Genomic DNA, 18316 nt, shown 5'->3' with positions numbered 1-18316 from the left:
TGGATGTGAACACGGGGGAGCCATTTCATCACTTGCATATAGTGGTAAATTTGTATTTACAGCAGAAATTCTTCCTACAGTTAAGAAAAAAAACCCTCACACCTTATACTTTTTTGCATAGGTAGTATAATTGAACAAAAATTGTGTCCTGTTAATAAAGCTAGTGTTAAAATTCTCAGTTCACAGCACTTCTCACATTCCATTTTTGTATATTTACTGTATGTATTTCCACTGGAATTCCTCTGGTAAAGTGTGTGGGGTAGATACACAGAAAACAGCCATGCTTTAGAGAAGAAGGGAAGTTTCACATCTGCTGGAAGGGAAGGTGTACAGTTGGAGGGGAGTCAGTGTGGCTCTCAGACGTAGCTCACAGGTATGGTGAATGCCTTCTCCATCTTCTGTTGTGTGGATGCTGTTATCCCTGCATTTGGGGGTTGTATGGATTTCTTACCTGGGACAGATGAGTGAAAACAGCAAGTACTGTGTCTGAGCCTTGTTCCCTGTGCATGCAGGGAAAGTGTAAAGGAATGCAAAAGGGCAGGGGGCTGTCAGACTAGATCATGCCTGCCTGGAAGAATAGAATTCTTAACTAAGTTTTAGTAGGTTCTGACACAAGTTTTGCTTGCAAGATAAGTAATGGAGAAGATGACAGTAAGAGTGACCTTCAGTGGGCTTGTTGAAAATGGTTAGCATGCTTGCCATGTACTTAAAATCTTGATTTAAGCAGTGATTTGACAGCAGTTTTCAGATATGAAATAAGTCCTTGAGGAATGTTATATTTTAAAATACATTATAGAGGGCAACAATATGGACTTTTTAATGCATTTTTTCTGCACAAGTGTTGTGGCTGGAATAGGATGGATAGCTGCAGCCGGGGCTGACTGAACAGTGGCAGGACAAGTGAGTTTGCTCCTCATGCACACGTCTAAAGCATCTGAGGGTGAATAGGGGATAAGGAGAGAGTCTGTCAATAAGCTTTAATAACCATGTCTGTCATTTTAGTCACATTGATGAAGCGAGGAGGTACAAGTGACAGCTCCCTTTTGCTGACGGAGGGCAGGGAAACTGCCCTCCGTCAAATAGTGGGCAAATGGTATCTGTTGCCTGTTTAAGGTCAAACCTGCTGGAAGCTACATCTCATAGTTTACAAATCAGTTTAGTGCTTCCTATTGCTATTTTACAGTGTAAAATAGATGCAAATAAATACTATTTATTAAAAATAAAACATGGGCTGGTTAATAAAAACTTAGACCCAAAGCCCCTGAATGCATCATGAAAGTATGTTTGTTTTTTGAGCCTTCAGGCGTTCAAAAAGCCGTTGGGTGCTGCCACCCTCTTGCTAGTCAGCACTTCTGCAGCTGTATACTGCTTTGCTGTGTTTCTCTCTGTGTCTGCTGTGCTTCAGCACAGCTGCTCGAGACATCAATTCATGGACCATGTGCTGACATGATGCCAGTAAGGATATGGTGCTGTTGTAGATGCATGCTAAACCCATGCAGTGGTGGTACACTTCACTTTACCCGTGTTGTGTCTTCTTTCCTCTTTCATAGGCTCCTCCTTTTCCCTCTCACACTCAGCCTGTTGGCCATGCCTTTTATTTCTTCACTGAAAGCTAAGACTTGATTGCCTTCACTGTTATTTCTGTCTATGGAGAATTGACCTGCCAGGAGGACTGAATATCATCCTTTCCTTGGCTTTGCTATGGTTGGTCATGTTTGCAATATCCTGTCTTCATTTGTCTGAAGGGTTTTGGAGCAAAATTCTCACTTGTTCTTCTCATGTAGGACGTAGATAATACAATGTTTTCATTTTGGCGAGTTCCTAGAGGGTGGGATTTAGGAGAGAGTTGCTTTAGGGAGAATTTCAGGGCAGGAGGTGGGCAGTACCTAAACCTTTGTGTTTTCATCATCTGATGGGCATGTTGGGTACCCCTTCAGCTGAATAGTAAAGAAAGGAGTTCTTGTTCCTGGGCTAGAAAGCAAAATGCATATTGGTGTTATCAGCAGGTGGTACTTCAGCATCCACATCCTCTGTGGATCAGGGAATAAAAGTCACCTGCTGCTGAGCAGTTAAATGCCTTATGGGAGCAGAGCAGACCAGAAGACTTTTAAGGGCAGAAGCAACTTTGATGTTATTCTGGTGTTAGCACCTTATGTCTTCAACAACACGTTTCAAAACTACTGCTAAATGCAGCCTGCCAGAATAATGGGCTGAAATCAGCCTGGAGAAGAGAAGGCTCCAGGAAGATCTTAGAGCAGCCTTCCAGTGCTACAGGAAATCTGGAGGGGACTTTTTACAAGCACATGTGATAGGGCAAGGGGGGATGGCTTTAACCTGACAAAGGGGAGATTGAGATTAGATACTGGGAAAGAGTTCTTCCCTATGAGGATGCTGAGGCGCTGGCACAGGTTGCCCAGAGAAGCCGTGGCTGCCCCATCCCTACCAGTGCTCAAGGCCAGGTTGGACACAGGGGCTTGGAGCAACCTGGTCTAGTGGAAGGTATCCCTGCCTGTGACAGGGGCTTGAAACTGGATGAGCTTTAAGGTCCCTTCGAACCCAAACCAATCTGTGATTCTATAAAATGAGTTTGTCCTACTGTAATTTTAAACCCATGTGTGGGTTTGTGCTTTGTTGCCTCTTGCTGCAGTAAAGAAATCCAAAACTGTAATCAAGTTGGTAACATCTTATGGTACAAAATACTGTTCTCTTGGCCTTGAGCAGACATGCTCTGAAGCAGAAGCACAGCATTTTCTGACATGTCTTCTAGTGCCAAGAGAGGACACCTATAAATGATGAAATTGCACCTGTAACATATGAATTAACCCCCCACACTGGCTCTGGTGTCCATGTAATGACAAAGCTTCTGAAAGCGACCTCTAAGCAATGCATACTGCAGCAGTTTCACAGGGCACACCAGGCCTGCGGGAGCCCAGGAGAGCACTGGAGAGCAAGTTACTGGCAAAGAAAGCAGGATGCTCCCATAGCATCTTTGTGAGCTCCATGGGACTGTGTCACATTGAACTGTCTGTTAATTTTCTTCCTTGAAATAATGCTTAAAGAGCCATCTTTGTTGCAAATACAAGTAATACAGAACTGAGGTAACACAAGGATGTGAAAGGACCCTGAGTTGCCTTTGCAAGCACCAGTGTGCATCACCCTCTTGAGTGTTGCAAATGCTCCCCACATGCTGGCCAATTCCTCCTCCTCCCTCTGGCTTACTAACAGTTCCCTTACTCCCAAAGCTGATGAACAATGCTGGCATTGTCAGGCTTCACCAGGCCTCCTCTGTCCTGAGCTGCACAGGGAAATTCTTGCGTTGCTTTGCTTTGCAAAGGGAAAAACAGGAGGCCGGTGAGGTTTAAATGGCCAGAGGTGTTTCTGGAAGCTGCGGTGGAGCCAGACAAGCCCCACCGTTCATCTCTTGGGTGATGTTGCCCTCCTCTGATCTATGCACAGATCTCATGGTTTGGACATGGTTTGATGGTCACAGCTGCATCTCAGTGTGCCCAGACTGTTGGCCGAGTTCAGCTGGGCCTCCTGGACCTCTGTCAGGCTCCAGGAAACTGATACTCTTCTGAGAGCACAAAAATGGGAAGTTGCAAGGTTCCAGAGGGCTGCACTGGGTTTCAGAACAGGTCCTGTGTGTCTGTGATGCAGTGTGTGTGCAGCAGAGCAGGCACCTGTGGCCACAGACCCACTGCTGCCTTTTCCTCTGGCTGAGTACTTGTGCTTGGAGCTGTACTTTAGTGTCCTCAGTCTAACTCTGTGCTCTGTGTCCTTTAACCACATTGCTGAACAAGGAAAGTTGCCAGTACTTTATCTCTATACTGACTCATGGATGGTGGCAAATGCCCTGTGGGGGTGGTTGCAGCAATGGAAGCAGAGCAACTGGCAACGCAGAGGTAAACCCATCTGGGCTGCTGCACTGTGGAAAGATATTGCTGCCCGGGTGCAGAACCTGGTGGTGAAGGTACGTCATGTAGATGCCCATGTACCCAAGAGTCGGGCCACTGAGGAACACCAGAACAACCAACAAGTGGATAAAACGGCTAAGATTGAAGTGGCTCAGATGGACTTAGATTGGCAACGTAAGCGTGAATTATTTTTGGCCTGGTGGGCCCATGACACTTCAGGCCATCAGGACAGAGATGCAACATATAGATGGGCCCGTGATCAAGGGGTGGACTTAACAATGGACACTATTGCCCAGGTTATTCACAACTGTGAAACATGTGCTGCAATTGAGCATTCATTGTTTTGGATTAATAGTCACTTGTCACAATGCTGATCTATTGGCTCTCAAAGTTGTTGCTCTTGATCTCACAACCAACCTTATGCCCTATCACTGTGCCTCCTCCTGCTCGGCCTGTGCCAGAGATCTCAGCTGAAATGGGGTGTTTTTTATAGGTTTTCCACAATAAAACACTCACACATTTAACATTTCCAACATGCTTTACTGAACTTGTGATAATAAAGGTAACTTACACAAAAACAAATAAATAAACAATAAGTTAAAACACAGAATATTTATCCTTAGTATTTTAAAGGGCTTGGAAGACTGTTCCATTACACTCAGACATAAACAAAAATTAAGATTCAAAGTGTATCTATCGATGTCCAGCTGGACACAAGTAACGAGTGGTGTCCCTCAGGGGTCGGTGTTGGGACCGGTCTTGTTCAACATCTTCATCGCTGACATGAACAGTGGGAATGAGTGCGCCCTCAGCAAGTCTGCCGATGACACCAAGCTGTGTGGTTCGGTTGACACGCTGGAGGGAAGGAATGCCATCCAGAGGGACCTTGACATGCTTGTGAGGTGGGCTGATGCCAACCTCATGAAGTTTAACCATGCCAAGTGCAAGGTCCTACACCTGGGTGGGAGCAATCCCAGGCATAGCTACAGGTTGAGCAAAGAGATTCAGAGCAGCCCTGCGGAGAAGGACTTGGGGGTGTTGGTTGATGAGAAAATGAACAAGAGCCGGCTTCAGTGTGCACTTGCAGGCCAGAAAGCCAACTGTATCCTGGGCTGTATCAAAAGGAGTGTGACCAGCAGGTCGAAGGAGGCGATCCTGCCCCTCTACTCTGCTCTCGTGAGTCCTCACTTGGAGTATTGTGTGCAGTTCTGGTGTCCTCAACATAAAAAGGACATGGAATTGTTGGAACAAGTCCAGAGGAGGGCCACGAGGATGATCAGGGGACTGGAGCACCTCCTGTATGAAGGTAGGCTGAGCAAGCTGGGGCTGTTCAGCCTGGAGAAGAGAAGACTGCATGGAGACCTCTTAGAAACCTTCCAGTATCTAAAGGGGGCCTATAGGGATGCCAGGGAGGGACTCTTCATTAGGGACTGTAGTGACAGGACAAGGGGTAATGGGTTCAAACTTAAACAAGGGAAGATTAGATTGGATGCAAGGAAGAAATTCTTTCCTGTGAGGGTGTTGAGGCACTGGAATGGGTTGCCCAGGGAGTCTGTGAATGTTCCATCCCTGGCGGTGCTCAAGGCCATGTTGGACAGAGCCTTGGGTGACATGGTTTAGTGTGAGGTGTCCCAGCCAATGGCAGGAGGGTTGTAACTAGATGATCTTAAGTTCCTTTCCAACCCTAACTATTCTATGATTCTATGATTCTAAACTTATCCTTATAACAAGTTTCAAGACTCCCAACAACGTACATTTTTGGTTACAGTCCGAGTATATGCACAAGACCAGTGAAATGCTCAAGCAATTGCACCATTGAGAAGAGCACTACACAAGACAGGGACAAAGGATGTGCTGGGTGGAAGCTGCCTGCGAAATACTTGTGTTAACCCCTAAACTGAATTGACACTCTGGACAACAAATGGAAAGCGCTAGCATGCTTTCTGGAGCACATGGATGATACCCTTGTCGGGCTTGAGTCTCTATGTAACTTACTTAACACCGTAGTTTCACAACCATTACAGGTGTGTGCTGCCGTAAGAAATACTGTTCCTTTCTCTGTGTGTGTTTTGTGCTGCCCTTGAGCCAGTGAATCTGCTCAGTGAACCAGTGAGGGAAGTGACCGAGCTCAAGGCTAGCTCAGCAGATAAACACAGACATGAGCTATAGGTCTCCTCGATTTCCCTTGTCATGTTTACTGTGCAGATGCACTGGCACCAGCAAGACACCAGCACAGGGGAAGAACACAGTGCCTGGGAGCAAGAGGACCGTCTCTGTAGGCAGCAGTGCTGTTCAAAACACCAGTTAAAAGATATCTTGTAGAAGTACAGGATTCAGCTATTTTAGTTTTTTGAACAAGGAACATGTTTCTGAAACAATTTATAGTGCAAATCAAATAGTGAAAAGCAAAATTATGAACTCTTAAAGAATCTACGATACTTTAAGGACCTATCTTATCCCTATTCCCCTCTGTCTCAGGTAACCACACCAGCGACAGAGCGGACATTAAATTTTGGTACGGAAGGGTGTACGGCGTAAAGAGCACAGGGCCACCAGGCAGCAGCCACGAAGCAATGTGCCAATATTGTAAATGGGTTCTGTGCCTCCTCTGTGGGTACTGAAAGCCCACATGACAGTTGGTATAACAGGGACTGCTAGAGCCAGAACATCTGTGAGGGGACTGCTGCTCCAGTAGCTCCTCTTGGTGTCTATCTGAGAGGAGGCATGGGCATACCTAAAGGTGTCATCATCAGGAGGGTCTATGAAATCAAGTTCTTTCATGAAACGGTTCTCATTAACTCCTCGCTGCACCAATCGGCATGGAGACTCCATGGGAGACAAAAGGATGACAGAGTTTGGATCACTCGGAGTTAAGTCCACTGCAATAGCAGAATCGGTGAAGCTTCCAAGAGAAAACTCATCCAGCTCCTTCAGTGATGAAGGTGGGCTTAGAGGATAGGTATCTTGAGCACTGAAGATGCTTTGGAAGAACTGCTCCACATCCAGGCTATATGGCACCACGTCAGTCTGGATGGCCTTTTCCACCATCATGTTGATGCTTTTCTCCTCCTCCTGGGGGGAAGCTAGTTTTTCATCCAGAGCATTTTCAAGCATCTCTTTATTCACAGCAGGATTGGAGGGAACTGGATCACTCGGTACGGAGGTTCTGGTGGTTAAACTCTCTTCACATGAATCAGTCTCATTAGCTGTGTCCTCATTAAGAAGCAGTCCACTATCTGCCACCTCCTCCAGAGCTTGCTCCCCAGTGATGAGGCTGTCTGGTATCACGGCTAACGGCTTCCCTTCCAAGTCACACGTGTACTCCAGGTGCTGCTCATCCTGCACAAAGCTGTGCTGAGCCACTTCCATGCTCTGCAGCAAAGATTCCAGTTTCTTGTTTTGAATGTTTATGTCTAGGAAATATTTTTGCATTTTTTTATCTTTCTCAGCCATGCTGTTTTTCATGGTTTCAATAACAACCTTAAGTTGTTTAATTTCACTTTTTGCTTCCTTTAAGGCCAGCTCTGCCTCCACACGATTACACTCTTCTTCAATCCAGTCTTCCCTCATCCTTCCCAGCTGAGCTTTGAGCTCTTCTATTTCTTTTTCCCTGTAGCAGAATAAAAGTGTTGTGACACTACTGCTGACTGGCCAGTTAACGAATCAACATGAGGCTCCCCCATGCTGGAATTGTTGTGCTGCAGAGATGCTCCAACAAGGAAGCAAACTCCTCCGTGCCCCATTTGCTGCCATCCCTGAGAGAGCTGGCAGAGATGCAGCCAGCTGCCAGCCAGAGTCACCAACCTCACCACGCAGCCAGTAACCACAAGTGGGCACACTGGTTTGTGTTAAGAGCTTTTCTTTCATTAGGGGAGCAGGGGGACATTTGTAGTCATATTTCACTGAGAGAGGCAGAACAAGAGACTAAGATCCCATGCTGGCAGGGAAAAACTGCCTTATGTATAAAGGCCTCTCAATGCTAAATCAGACTGGTAAAATATAGTCCTTTAAAAAATATTTTATAGTGAAAGTTCAAAAAAGGGGAAAGAGACAGCTATATTCATATTAAACTGCATGGCATGTATTCCCTGAGAACACTATGAGACCTGAAATACCTGAAAACAACCTCAACAGACTCATAAGATTTCAAATTTGTTAATGCAAACTTTATGTGGTCAAGAAATGAGTAAAAGTGTTTGGGATTCCCACTCCTAAATGTTCCTGAATAAATCTTTCTTGCTCTGATTTCTGAAGCAAAATTTACCTTTCTTTGAGTTTGCTCTCAGATTCCTTCAGCTTGGTTTTCAAATGCCGTACTGTGACTTCTTTCTGCTGCAGAGGTGTCAAATACTGCTCTGGACTTTGTGGCTTAATGTTGTGATTGTCACAAGAATTATTGTACCTTCCTGATCGCCTGCAAAGAAAACACAAACCATCACATAACATTCCTACAGTTCTTCTATCCCAGCCAAAAAAAAAAAAGCATTCCATTGACTGATACAACATTTGACTACTTTGGGGCTCCTCAGTGTCCACATGAGTGACTCCCTCTGGCACATCAGAGTTCTTGAGGGAACAGCTGATTTGTGGCTATGTGCAAAATCTGCTGTTTATTGTACATGGTTTCAGTGCCATGACATCAAATGAGACATTTAAGGCCAAACCACCCACCAAAATGGATGGTGTGCCCAGGGGCAGGCAGCCGGGACTGGCAAGGGTCCCCAGCTGTGGACATGGGCAGGCAAGGCTGCTGAGTTCATCTCCACATGGGAGTTATGAAGCCCAGCACGCTGAAACCTCGATTCATCCTATTTAGCCTTAGGTGTGCATCTGACATGCTTGGCTGTTGAATTGCCTGAGAGAGGGAGAGGGAGGGAAACAGCAGCAGTGCGGTGGCAATTTATTCTCTGCACTATGTGCTGCATTCTCTGGCAAACATCTGTTTTCCTTCCTGTACAGGAAACTGCACTCCTCAGGAGGGTGCCCAGGGCTCGGCAGGGTGAATTTTCACTCAAATGCGTAATATTTTCTATACTACCCCATCCAGTTGTCTCCAAAGTGAAAGGACCCTTCAAGAAAAGAACCATGAGAACTGAAGGCATGAAACCCCATGAAGCAGCCTGCCTTGGAGGGAAAACAAACTCCAAAGGGCTTTGACTAAAAGTAACCTTGAGTTTTACAGTGCTGAAACAATAAAGCTTTTACAAAGGATGGAGCACCCTGTTCACTGTCAAGCCACCAGCATGAGAAGTCACACCTATGCTGAGGAGCAAGGTGACCTGCTCTGCAACTGGTACAGCTGATCCCACGTTACAGTGCAGAGAAGATAAGTCATGCGCTGAACACCGGGATGCTGAAATAAACACTTGCCTCATAACTGGGCTGCTGTCGCTTCCTTTGTATGAGCCTGAGTTGCTGCTGCTGACTGAAGAAGCCCTGTAACTCTGATGGATATTAGGAGGACTCAGCTGGTTTTTGCATAGTGTTGGCAAAGGGTCCTTTTCACGGGAAGCAAGTGGGCTGGCTCCAGGCTTGTAGGATAAGGATCCATTATTCCGACCATAAGGGCCACGACTGGAGGGGAACCAAATAGTCAGAGGATTATCGTGGTTTAACCCCAGCCAGAAACCAAGTTTCACAAAGCCACCCGCTGCCCCCGCCCCTAGAGGGATGGGGAGGAGAACCAGACAAAAATGTAAAACCCATGGGTTGAGACAGGAACAGTCTAATAACTGAAATAAAATGAAGTAAAATAGAATAATAATGATAACACCAATTGTAATGAAAAGGGAGATAAAAAGAGACAGCTGAATAAAAACCAATAAACACAAGTGCTGGTCAATACAGTTACTCAGTACCTGCTGACCGATACCCAGCCAGACCTGAGCAGCGATCAGTCCCTTCCAGGTGACTCCCCCTGGTTTACAAAATGGGCATGACGTGCTGTGGTACGGAATGCCCCTTTGGCTAGTGGGTCAGGTGTCCTGGCTCTGCTTCCTTACAGATTCTTGTGCCCCTCCTCAATGGCAGAACATGAGAGACTGAAAAGTCCTTGTTCAGAGTAAGTGCTGCTGAGCAACAACTGAAATATTGGTGTGTTATCAGCATTGTTCTCAGACTGAAGCCAAAACGCAGCATTGTACCAGCTACAAGGGAGAGAATTAACTCTATCCCAGCAAAAATGAGGACAAATATATTGGAGTATCCTCACCACACAGCCCTTATTTTGCACACAAAGTTGTCTAACCACTAAACCAGACAGATAACTGTGATTGGCCGAGAAGAAAGTCCTGAAGACATCAGCCACTCCGTGTCCTTTCAGTAACTGCAAGGCCCTCAATCTGAACCACATGATCTAGGGAAACCTCAGCCACCTTAGAATCATAGAATAGTTAGGGTTGGAAAGGACCTCAAGATCATCAGGTTCCAACCCCCCTGCCATGGGCAGGGACACCTCACACTAAACCATGTCACCCAAGGCCTCGTCCAACCTGGTCTTGAACACTGCCAGGGATGGAGCATTCACAACTTCCCTGGGCAACCTACTCCAGTGCCTTGCCACCCTAACAGAAAAGAATTTCCTCTTTATATCCAATCTAAACTTCCCCTGTTTAAGTTTTAACCTGTTACCCCTTGTCCTATCACTACAGTCCCTAATGAAGAGTCCCTCCCCAGCATCCCTATAGGCCCCCTTCAGATACTGGAAGGTTGCTAGGAGGTCTTCACGCAGCCTTCTCTTCTCCAGACTGAACAGCCCCAACTTCCTCAGCCTGTCTCCATATGGGAGGTGCTCCAGTCCCCTGATCATCCTCGTGGCCCTCCTCTGGACTTGTTCCAACAGTTCCATGTCCTTTTGATGTTGAGGACACTGAGAGAACTGCACACAATACTCCAAGTGAGGACTCATGAGAGCAGAGTAGAGGGGCAGGATCACCTCCTTCAACCTGCTGGTGATGCTCCTTTTGATACAGCCCAGGATATGGTTGGCTTTCTGGGCTGTGAGTGTGTTGCAGAATGGCTCCAAGAGCAAGGCCATGGATCCTTAGAGGCCTTGTGCAAGCAAAGCAAAGTGTAGGCCTCACATGTAACCGGAAACCGGATGTGGGAGGAGAATGTAAAGGAAGCTGTGTAGAACTAACCAATACTGTTGTGACTAGTAGGCGTAGCTAGCACCACAAGGATATAAGCAATGTGCGACACGAATAAAGTAGAAGCTTGCTTATCACCCATATTGGGTTGGCGTGTCTTGCTTCTCCTCACCGTCGGCAAATGGCGCCCGAACAGGGACCCAGATAACAGGGACCCGGATAACAGGGACCCGGAACGGCGAGTGTGAGCCGCACCGGTGGCAGTGGCCAGGGTGTGCGGGCAGTGCTACTGTGGTGGTGTGTCTGACCCGGGTGCTTGGACTGACAAAAAGGAGTCCGCCGCTGGGGTGAGCCAGATACAGCTGCATCGGGAGGACGATCCATTATCGGACGATCCGGAGACCGAGGTTACAGGACGATCCAGAAGAGGACGATCCGGAAAAAGGAACAGGCCAGCCAAAGAAAATGGACCAAGAGGTAGCCCCTGATTTATTACAGCGCTTTTTAGAAAAGCAGGGAATTAAGCCTGAGACTTTAAAGCAGCTAGCGGGTCTAGTAGCTGTAGGGAAGGCTAAGGGATTTTTTGTAGATCCTAATACAGTTTTTGAGGAGAGTGAGTGGCGAAAGTTTGGTGATGAATTACTTGACTCAATGCTTGATGATGAAAAAACGGCAAGGAAACTCGGTAAGCCTTGGAGAGAAGTAATAAATTGTATAAAAAATATAAGGCGGAAAAGAAAATTGCCACTGTAACAACAGAGAAACTAGGAACAGACGTCCCTGGTCGGTTGAAGCCGGGGGAAGATTACAACTCGTTTCCCCCAACTCGTGGGGCGCTCCCTGTGCTTGGAGCACAGGTTTTTTTCCCCCACCTTCCTTCCCCCCCCCCTCCTTCTTCATCAGAAGGTGCAGCGGAGGAGGTGCAACTCCCTGCTCCCCCACCACCCCAGCTGAGTTTTGAAAAGCAGAGGAATTCCGAAAGTAGGGACTTTGAAAAGGATAGAGAAAGTATACTAGAAGGGATAGGCACGATGAATGTCGAGGAAGCTGAAAGGAAGAGGGTGGTGCCTTGGTGCCAGATTGATTGGGGTGCCATTTTGAAGCACACAATAGAAAATAGAGATTATGCCCTAGCGGGAGATTTGGAGGACCTGCGAGCCTTTCCAGTCTGGTATGAACCAGATGGACTGGGAGGAGCACAGGGAACCCATTATGCCCTAGATTGGAAATTTTTAACTCAGTTACGGAGTACGGCGAACGAGTCGGGATTGCACGGTGAGCCCACTAAACAGATGTTAGGCTATATATGGAGCGGTATGGTTTTATGCCCTGAAGACATTAAGGGAATAATTAGGATGATCATCACACAAACGCAGCAGTTATTGTGGCAGGCACATTGGCAGCAGGTCTGTGATAGATCATCTAATCTGCCCAGAGGTCAGCATGACCCACTGTTTGGTGTCACAACATAACAACTGATGGGAACTGGGTGATTTGCTACTATAGACATTCAAGTGCAAATGGGGCCAGACGTTTGCCTGGAATCCATGCATATTGCCAGGGAAGCCATTCAGAGGGTGCACACGGCACCCCCTACCCCCTCGTACATGTCCATTAAACAAGGGGAAGATGAACTATTTCCTGATTTTGTGGACAGACTAACTATAGCCATCAGCACAGTGGATACTATAGAATATATGAGGGGTCTGCTGTTGTGCCAGTGTGTCATGGAAAATAGCAATGCCTACACAAAAGGTATCTTAGTTACCCTACCCACAGATGCCACCATAGAACTTATGTTAGAACACATGAGCAGGGTGCCCGCAGGAGCTCAGGCACTACTTGTAGAAACTGTCAAAGCGATGGGAAAAGAGATAGCTCAGGCACAGAAGGAGGCAGCTCAGGCACAGGTACAGGCTTTTGCAGCGCTGGGTCCTCTCCGGTCCAACAATACAGTGCCGGCCCAACTAAGACGTGAATGGAAGACGCTTCGTTGTTTCCGATGTGGCGGAAGACATTTCAAGCGAAACTGCAGAAAGACTGTGTGGCGCTCTAATTGTCAGCGAGACAACCACAGCACAGAAGCCGGCAGCTGTCCGGGAAACGGACAGAGGAGCGCGAATGGCCGCCGCGCGCAGATAACAATTTCGGGCCCCGTTCAGGCCGCCGCCCAGTGGCCAGCGCCAACCGCGACATCACCAGCCGGGAGCTGCTGCCCGCAGCCGGCCTACGGCCCACCACAAGAGGGAGCCTCGGCTTGCACCTGGTAACCGCAATAGATGTGACCCTCATTGATCAATGGCCGTGTTAAGATCCCCACCTGTGTACAGGGACCACTAATAATCAATGGACAGGCCCATGAAGCGTTGCTGCTTGGGCGATCCTCCAGTGGACTGAAGGGTCTGTTTATTTTACCTGGACTGATTGATGCAGACTTTACTGGAGAAATTTGCATTGTAACTCAAATGTCATTTCCTCTGATTCATATCCCTGAGGGGAGTAAAATTGCCCAGCTTGTCCCCTTGCCACAATTAACTGCTGCAATGCAAGATGTTGGCCCACTGGCCAAACATGGGTCTCAAGGATTTGGCTCCACGGGAGGCCTTATTATGCTAACTGTCCCAATGACCACCAGACCCGTAGTTGACTCCACATGGTCTCGAGGGAATCAGCGCCTAAACCTACCAGCATTACTGGACACTGGAGCCGACATCACCATAATAAACACTGACAAGTGGCCACAGTGGTGGCCGTGCCACCCTACCTTTGGTGGGGTTGAAGGTGTTGGCGGTACTGCTTTGTGCAACGCAGCTCTGACTTAATACAGGCGGCTGTCGATGGTCAGGTTGCCTCCATCTATGCAACCATCATGCCATTGCCGAGTGGGGTCAATGCCCTCATTGGCCGAGATGTGCTAGACCAGCTGGGACTTGTGCTGACTAACCAACATTTTTAGGAGTGGTCGCTGCACAATGGACTTTCCCGATCCAGCTCACATGGACTACTAACACCCCAGTGTGGGTCGAGCAGTGGCTGCTGAAAAAGGAAAGTCTAGAGCAAGCGCAAATTTTAGTGCAGGAACAACTACAGCAGGGACATCTACGACCTTCTATGAGTCCTTGGAATACGCCGATTTTTGTCATAAAAAAGAAATCAGGAAAATATAGATTGCTACAGGATTTGAGAGCTGTCAGTGCACAGATACAAGCAATGGGTGCCTTGCAGCCAGGATTGCCCAACCCTGCTATGCTCCCTGAGGGTTGGCACCTGCTGATTATTGATCTCAAAGACTGCTTTTTCACAATTAAGCTGCATCCAGTAGACACTGCACGATTTGCCTTTACCTTGCCAATGCCAAATAAAGCAGCACCTTTTTGCCACTTTGAATGGACTGCATTGCCACAGGGCATGAAAAATAGCCCTGCCCTGTGTCAACTGTTTGTGGCCAATGCGCTCCATCCCCTTCACCGAATATGGCCAGGAACATTAATTTACCACTATATGGATGATATTTTATTCGCCCCAAATCAACCCTTCACTACGGACCAAGAGACACTACTGGAGCAGCAACTGAGCAGGCAAGGACTCGTTATCACGGCTGAAAAAAATCAGCGCGGCCCTGCTTGGAAATATTTAGGCTGGCATATTACGGAGGGCCAAGTATGGCCACAAAAACTGCAACTTCACATTCAAATATCAACCTTGCATGACGCGCAGTGCTTACTTGGAGATATCCAATGGCTACATCCCGTTGTGGGCATTTCAAACGATCACATTGACACCTTGAGACCCGTTTTGCAAGGTACTGACCCAGCACGGATGATGCGACCCACGTCGGAACAGCGGCTGACCATTCAGCGCATTAGCACACAAATCGTACAGCGATGGGTTGACCGTCGGGACCCAGACCTTCCCATAGATCTTGAAATACTACAAGGCCCTAAGCAACTTTTGGGTGCACTGACACAGTGCAAAAAGAAAAAGGGGGAGGAGGTGAAGATATTGGAATGGCTTTTTACCGCTATCCGACCCAAAACTACTATTCAACAGAAAATTGAAAATTTAGCAGAGTTGGTTCAAAAGGGTCGTATGAGGGTGTTACAACTAACGGCCCAGGAACCTGGAACCATCTACTTGCCAATAAAACGGTGGGATCTTGAGTGGTATCTCCAGCATTCACAGGCATTACAAGCCAGCCTGCTGTCTCAGGCTGTGGAGCTCAAGGTAGAACAGCTGCAATCCACCACCCTGCACTGGATCAGCCAGCAAGAATGGATCAAGATACCAAAAAGGAGTGAGCGTCCGCTGGCCAATGCAGTAACGGTTCTTACAGATGCTGGAAAGAAGTGTCGGCGTGCCGCGGCAACCTGGATGCAGGATGAGAAATGGCACCAGCAGATATTGGCCGTGGAAGCAGAGGACTCACTGCAAACTTTAGAACTGGCAGTGGTCGTTTGGACCTTTCTGAATTGGCATCACACAGAACTAAATGTAATCTCTGATTCTATGTATGTCACAGGTGTAGTTCAGCACATTGAGGACACTCGACTCAGACAGTGTCAAAACCGGCGGTTGTTTGACCTGCTGCGTCAGCTGCAGGCAGCCATTCACCAGCAGGAATGTGCTTATGCCATCATCTATATACGGAGTCATAAATGGTCACAGGGGTTGGGGGAAGGCAATGATAGAGCAGATCAATTAGTTTCCATTGCTGCACCTCTGAGCAACTTCGTAAAGGCCAGGGAGGCCCACAGCACTTTTCACCAGAATGCCAAGGGACTATTCCGCCAATTTAAGATTACAATGGAAGAAGCGAGAGGCATTGTTAGGGCCTGCCCCAGCTGTAGCCATCATGGGCCAGGACTGGGGATTGGGGTGAACCCTCAGGGCTTGGGCCGTTGTGAATTGTGGCAGATGGATATCACACACATGCAGCAGTTTGGGCGCCTAAAGTATGTGCATGTCACAATTGACACATATAGCAGATTCCTATGGGCTACAGCCCAGTCAGGAGAAAAGGGCTCCCATGTAGTACGGCATCTAACTAGCTGCTTTGCCGCCATGCGAGTACCTCAGCAAATAAAAATGGACAATGGGCCTGCCTATGTAGGTGAGAGAATGCACCAATGTTGTCATCAATGGGGAGTCAAACATGTGACTGGCATTCCCCATTCACCAACGGGACAGGCAATAGTTGAGCGGGCGAATTAGACATTGAAACGGTACCTTGAAAAGTTCAGTGACATCCATGATGTGAAAGAAAGACTGTCCAAGGCATTGTTTGTTTTAAATTACTTGTGTGGTTTTGCAGATCAGGACTCTCCCCCTGCTCAAGTGCATGGCCGAGTCGTGGCATCAGAGTCTAAGGCACCCATGATGGTCATGTACCGTGATCCCTGCATGGGCCTGTGGCAGGGCCCGGCAGAAGTGAAGTATATGGGGCGAGGTTATATGTGTGTGCTTACATCCACAGGTACACAATGAGTCCCCGTGAAGTGGACTAAAACAGTGTCTTTCTCTTCCCCTGCTGCTCCTGATAGTAATGAAGACTCCAGAAACGGCCAATTATCTGCCTCCGCAGCCCAAGACCAACGTATGGGTGGCAATGGCTAATCTTATGGGACAGGATACCATTTGCCTCACCTTATCTTCCCCTGGCAACCCGTTTTCAACCTGTTTAGTTGGTATTCCTATAGATGACTGGCCCTGCCCATTCACCATACCTTTATGTAGTGCTACCGACCTCAACAGCACAACAGATAATTGGGACGCTTGGGTACCCTATTTGCCTATTGCCCCAAACGAGCCTCAAGAGAGAGTTATTAGGGGCCGTGCGAATGGATACCTGTGTGACATTTAGTTGGACAAGAGCCCAAGCCAAGGTAAATGGTACCGCGACAAATGTAAATTCTAGCCTTTTAGTTCACAGGAATGCCAGTGTGTGGTGCAAGTATGCTTCCCACAACACTTCCCGATCTACCAATCATCCCCTGAAGTTGCCCAGTGGAGTGTTTTTGATCTGTGGTGATCGAGCCTGGCGTGTTATTCCCTCCAAAATAAAAGGGGGACCTTGTTCCATTGGAAGGCTGTCACTGTTGACCCCCAACACCTCAATGATTCTTGATATGTCTCGACAGCACCATTTAAGGCGCTTAAAAGGCTTTGTACATAGCTTTACTGCTAACTGTAGATCTGATGTAAAGTTTTGGTTGCCTGACACTATTATAGCAGCTTCTTTTCTCGCACCAGGTGTGGCTTCGGCCAGGGCCTTGGCTCAGTTAAACTAGCTGGGTTGCTGGCTTGCTAAGCAGACAAATGCTACATCGAAGGCAATTTCTGATTTGTTGTTTGATGTTGACTCTGTGAGACATGCAACACTGCAGAACAGAGCCGCTATAGACTTTTTGTTGTTGGCACAGGGACATGGATGTGAAGAGTTTGATGGAATGTGTTGTATGAATCTTTCTGATCATTCTAATTCGATACACGCACAGCTGAAAACCCTGGCTCAGCTTACCCAGCAATTGCAAGTGAGCAATGACCTAGGGATAACTAAATGGTTGTCCTCATGGGGCATTACAGGTTGGCTTAAAACACTGCTATTTGAAGGATTGCGCTTACGTATCATTGTTATTTTAATCATTGTAGTTGTTAGACTTGCTTATAGTTGTTTAATGAAACAAGTGAACAGAATGACCCACAATGTTTTGCTCGCACAAAAGAAAAAAGGGGGAATTGCTGCTGAATGGCTCCAAGAGCAAGGCCATGGATCCTTAGAGGCCTTGTGCTAGCAAAGCAAAGTGTAGGCCTCACAAGTAACCGGAAACCGGATGTGGGAGGAGAATGTAAAGGAAGCCGCATAGAGCTAACCAATACTATTGTGACTAGTAGGCGTAGCTAACACCATGAGGATATAAGCGATGTGCGACATGAATAAAGTAGAAGCTTGCTTATCACCCATATTGGGTTGGCGTGTCTTGCTTCTCCTCGCCGTCGGCACGAGTGCACAATGCTGGCTCATGTTCATTTTCTCATCGACCAGCACCCCCAAGTCCTTCTCCGCAGGGCTGCTCTGAATCTCTTCTTTGCCCAACCTGTAGCTGTGCCTGGGATTGCTCCCACCCAGGTGTAGGACCTTGCACTTGGCATGGTTAAACTTCATAAGGTTGGCATCAGCCCACCTCACAAGTGTGTCAAGGTCCCTCTGGATGGCATTCCTTCCCTCCAGCGTATCAACCGAACCACACAGCTTGGTGTCATCGGCAAACTTGCTGAGGGCGCACTCAATCCCACTGTCCATGTCAGCGACGAAGA

General features: G+C 47.5%; 1 protein-coding gene across 4 annotated transcripts in view; it reads right to left on the bottom strand.

Annotated features, from left to right (window-relative positions):
• Window positions 1–6254: 6254 nt before the first annotated feature.
• SYBU (syntabulin) overlaps window positions 6255–18316 on the bottom strand; it is a 47940-nt gene continuing 35878 nt past the window's right edge. For 2 of the 4 annotated variants that reach the window (XM_057408186.1, XM_057408187.1), the window contains exons 5-7: window positions 9285–9488; window positions 8179–8328; window positions 6255–7524 (exon numbers count right to left, since the gene is read on the bottom strand). In XM_057408186.1, the coding sequence (XP_057264169.1) occupies window positions 6420–7524; window positions 8179–8328; window positions 9285–9488 (1459 nt within the window). In that variant the 3' untranslated portion in view covers window positions 6255–6419. The remainder of the gene's footprint in view (window positions 7525–8178; window positions 8329–9284; window positions 9489–18316) is intronic. The other 2 variants (XM_057408184.1, XM_057408185.1) reach the window with 1 other exon arrangement.

The sequence above is a fragment of the Pezoporus wallicus genome, unplaced genomic scaffold (assembly GCF_028554395.1).
Source record: "Pezoporus wallicus isolate ANWC-B61680 ecotype Strahan unplaced genomic scaffold, APGP_CSIRO_Pwel_v1 contig_3815, whole genome shotgun sequence".
Classification (NCBI taxonomy): domain Eukaryota; kingdom Metazoa; phylum Chordata; class Aves; order Psittaciformes; family Psittacidae; genus Pezoporus; species Pezoporus wallicus.
This window is presented reverse-complemented; position numbering and strand designations above follow the sequence as displayed.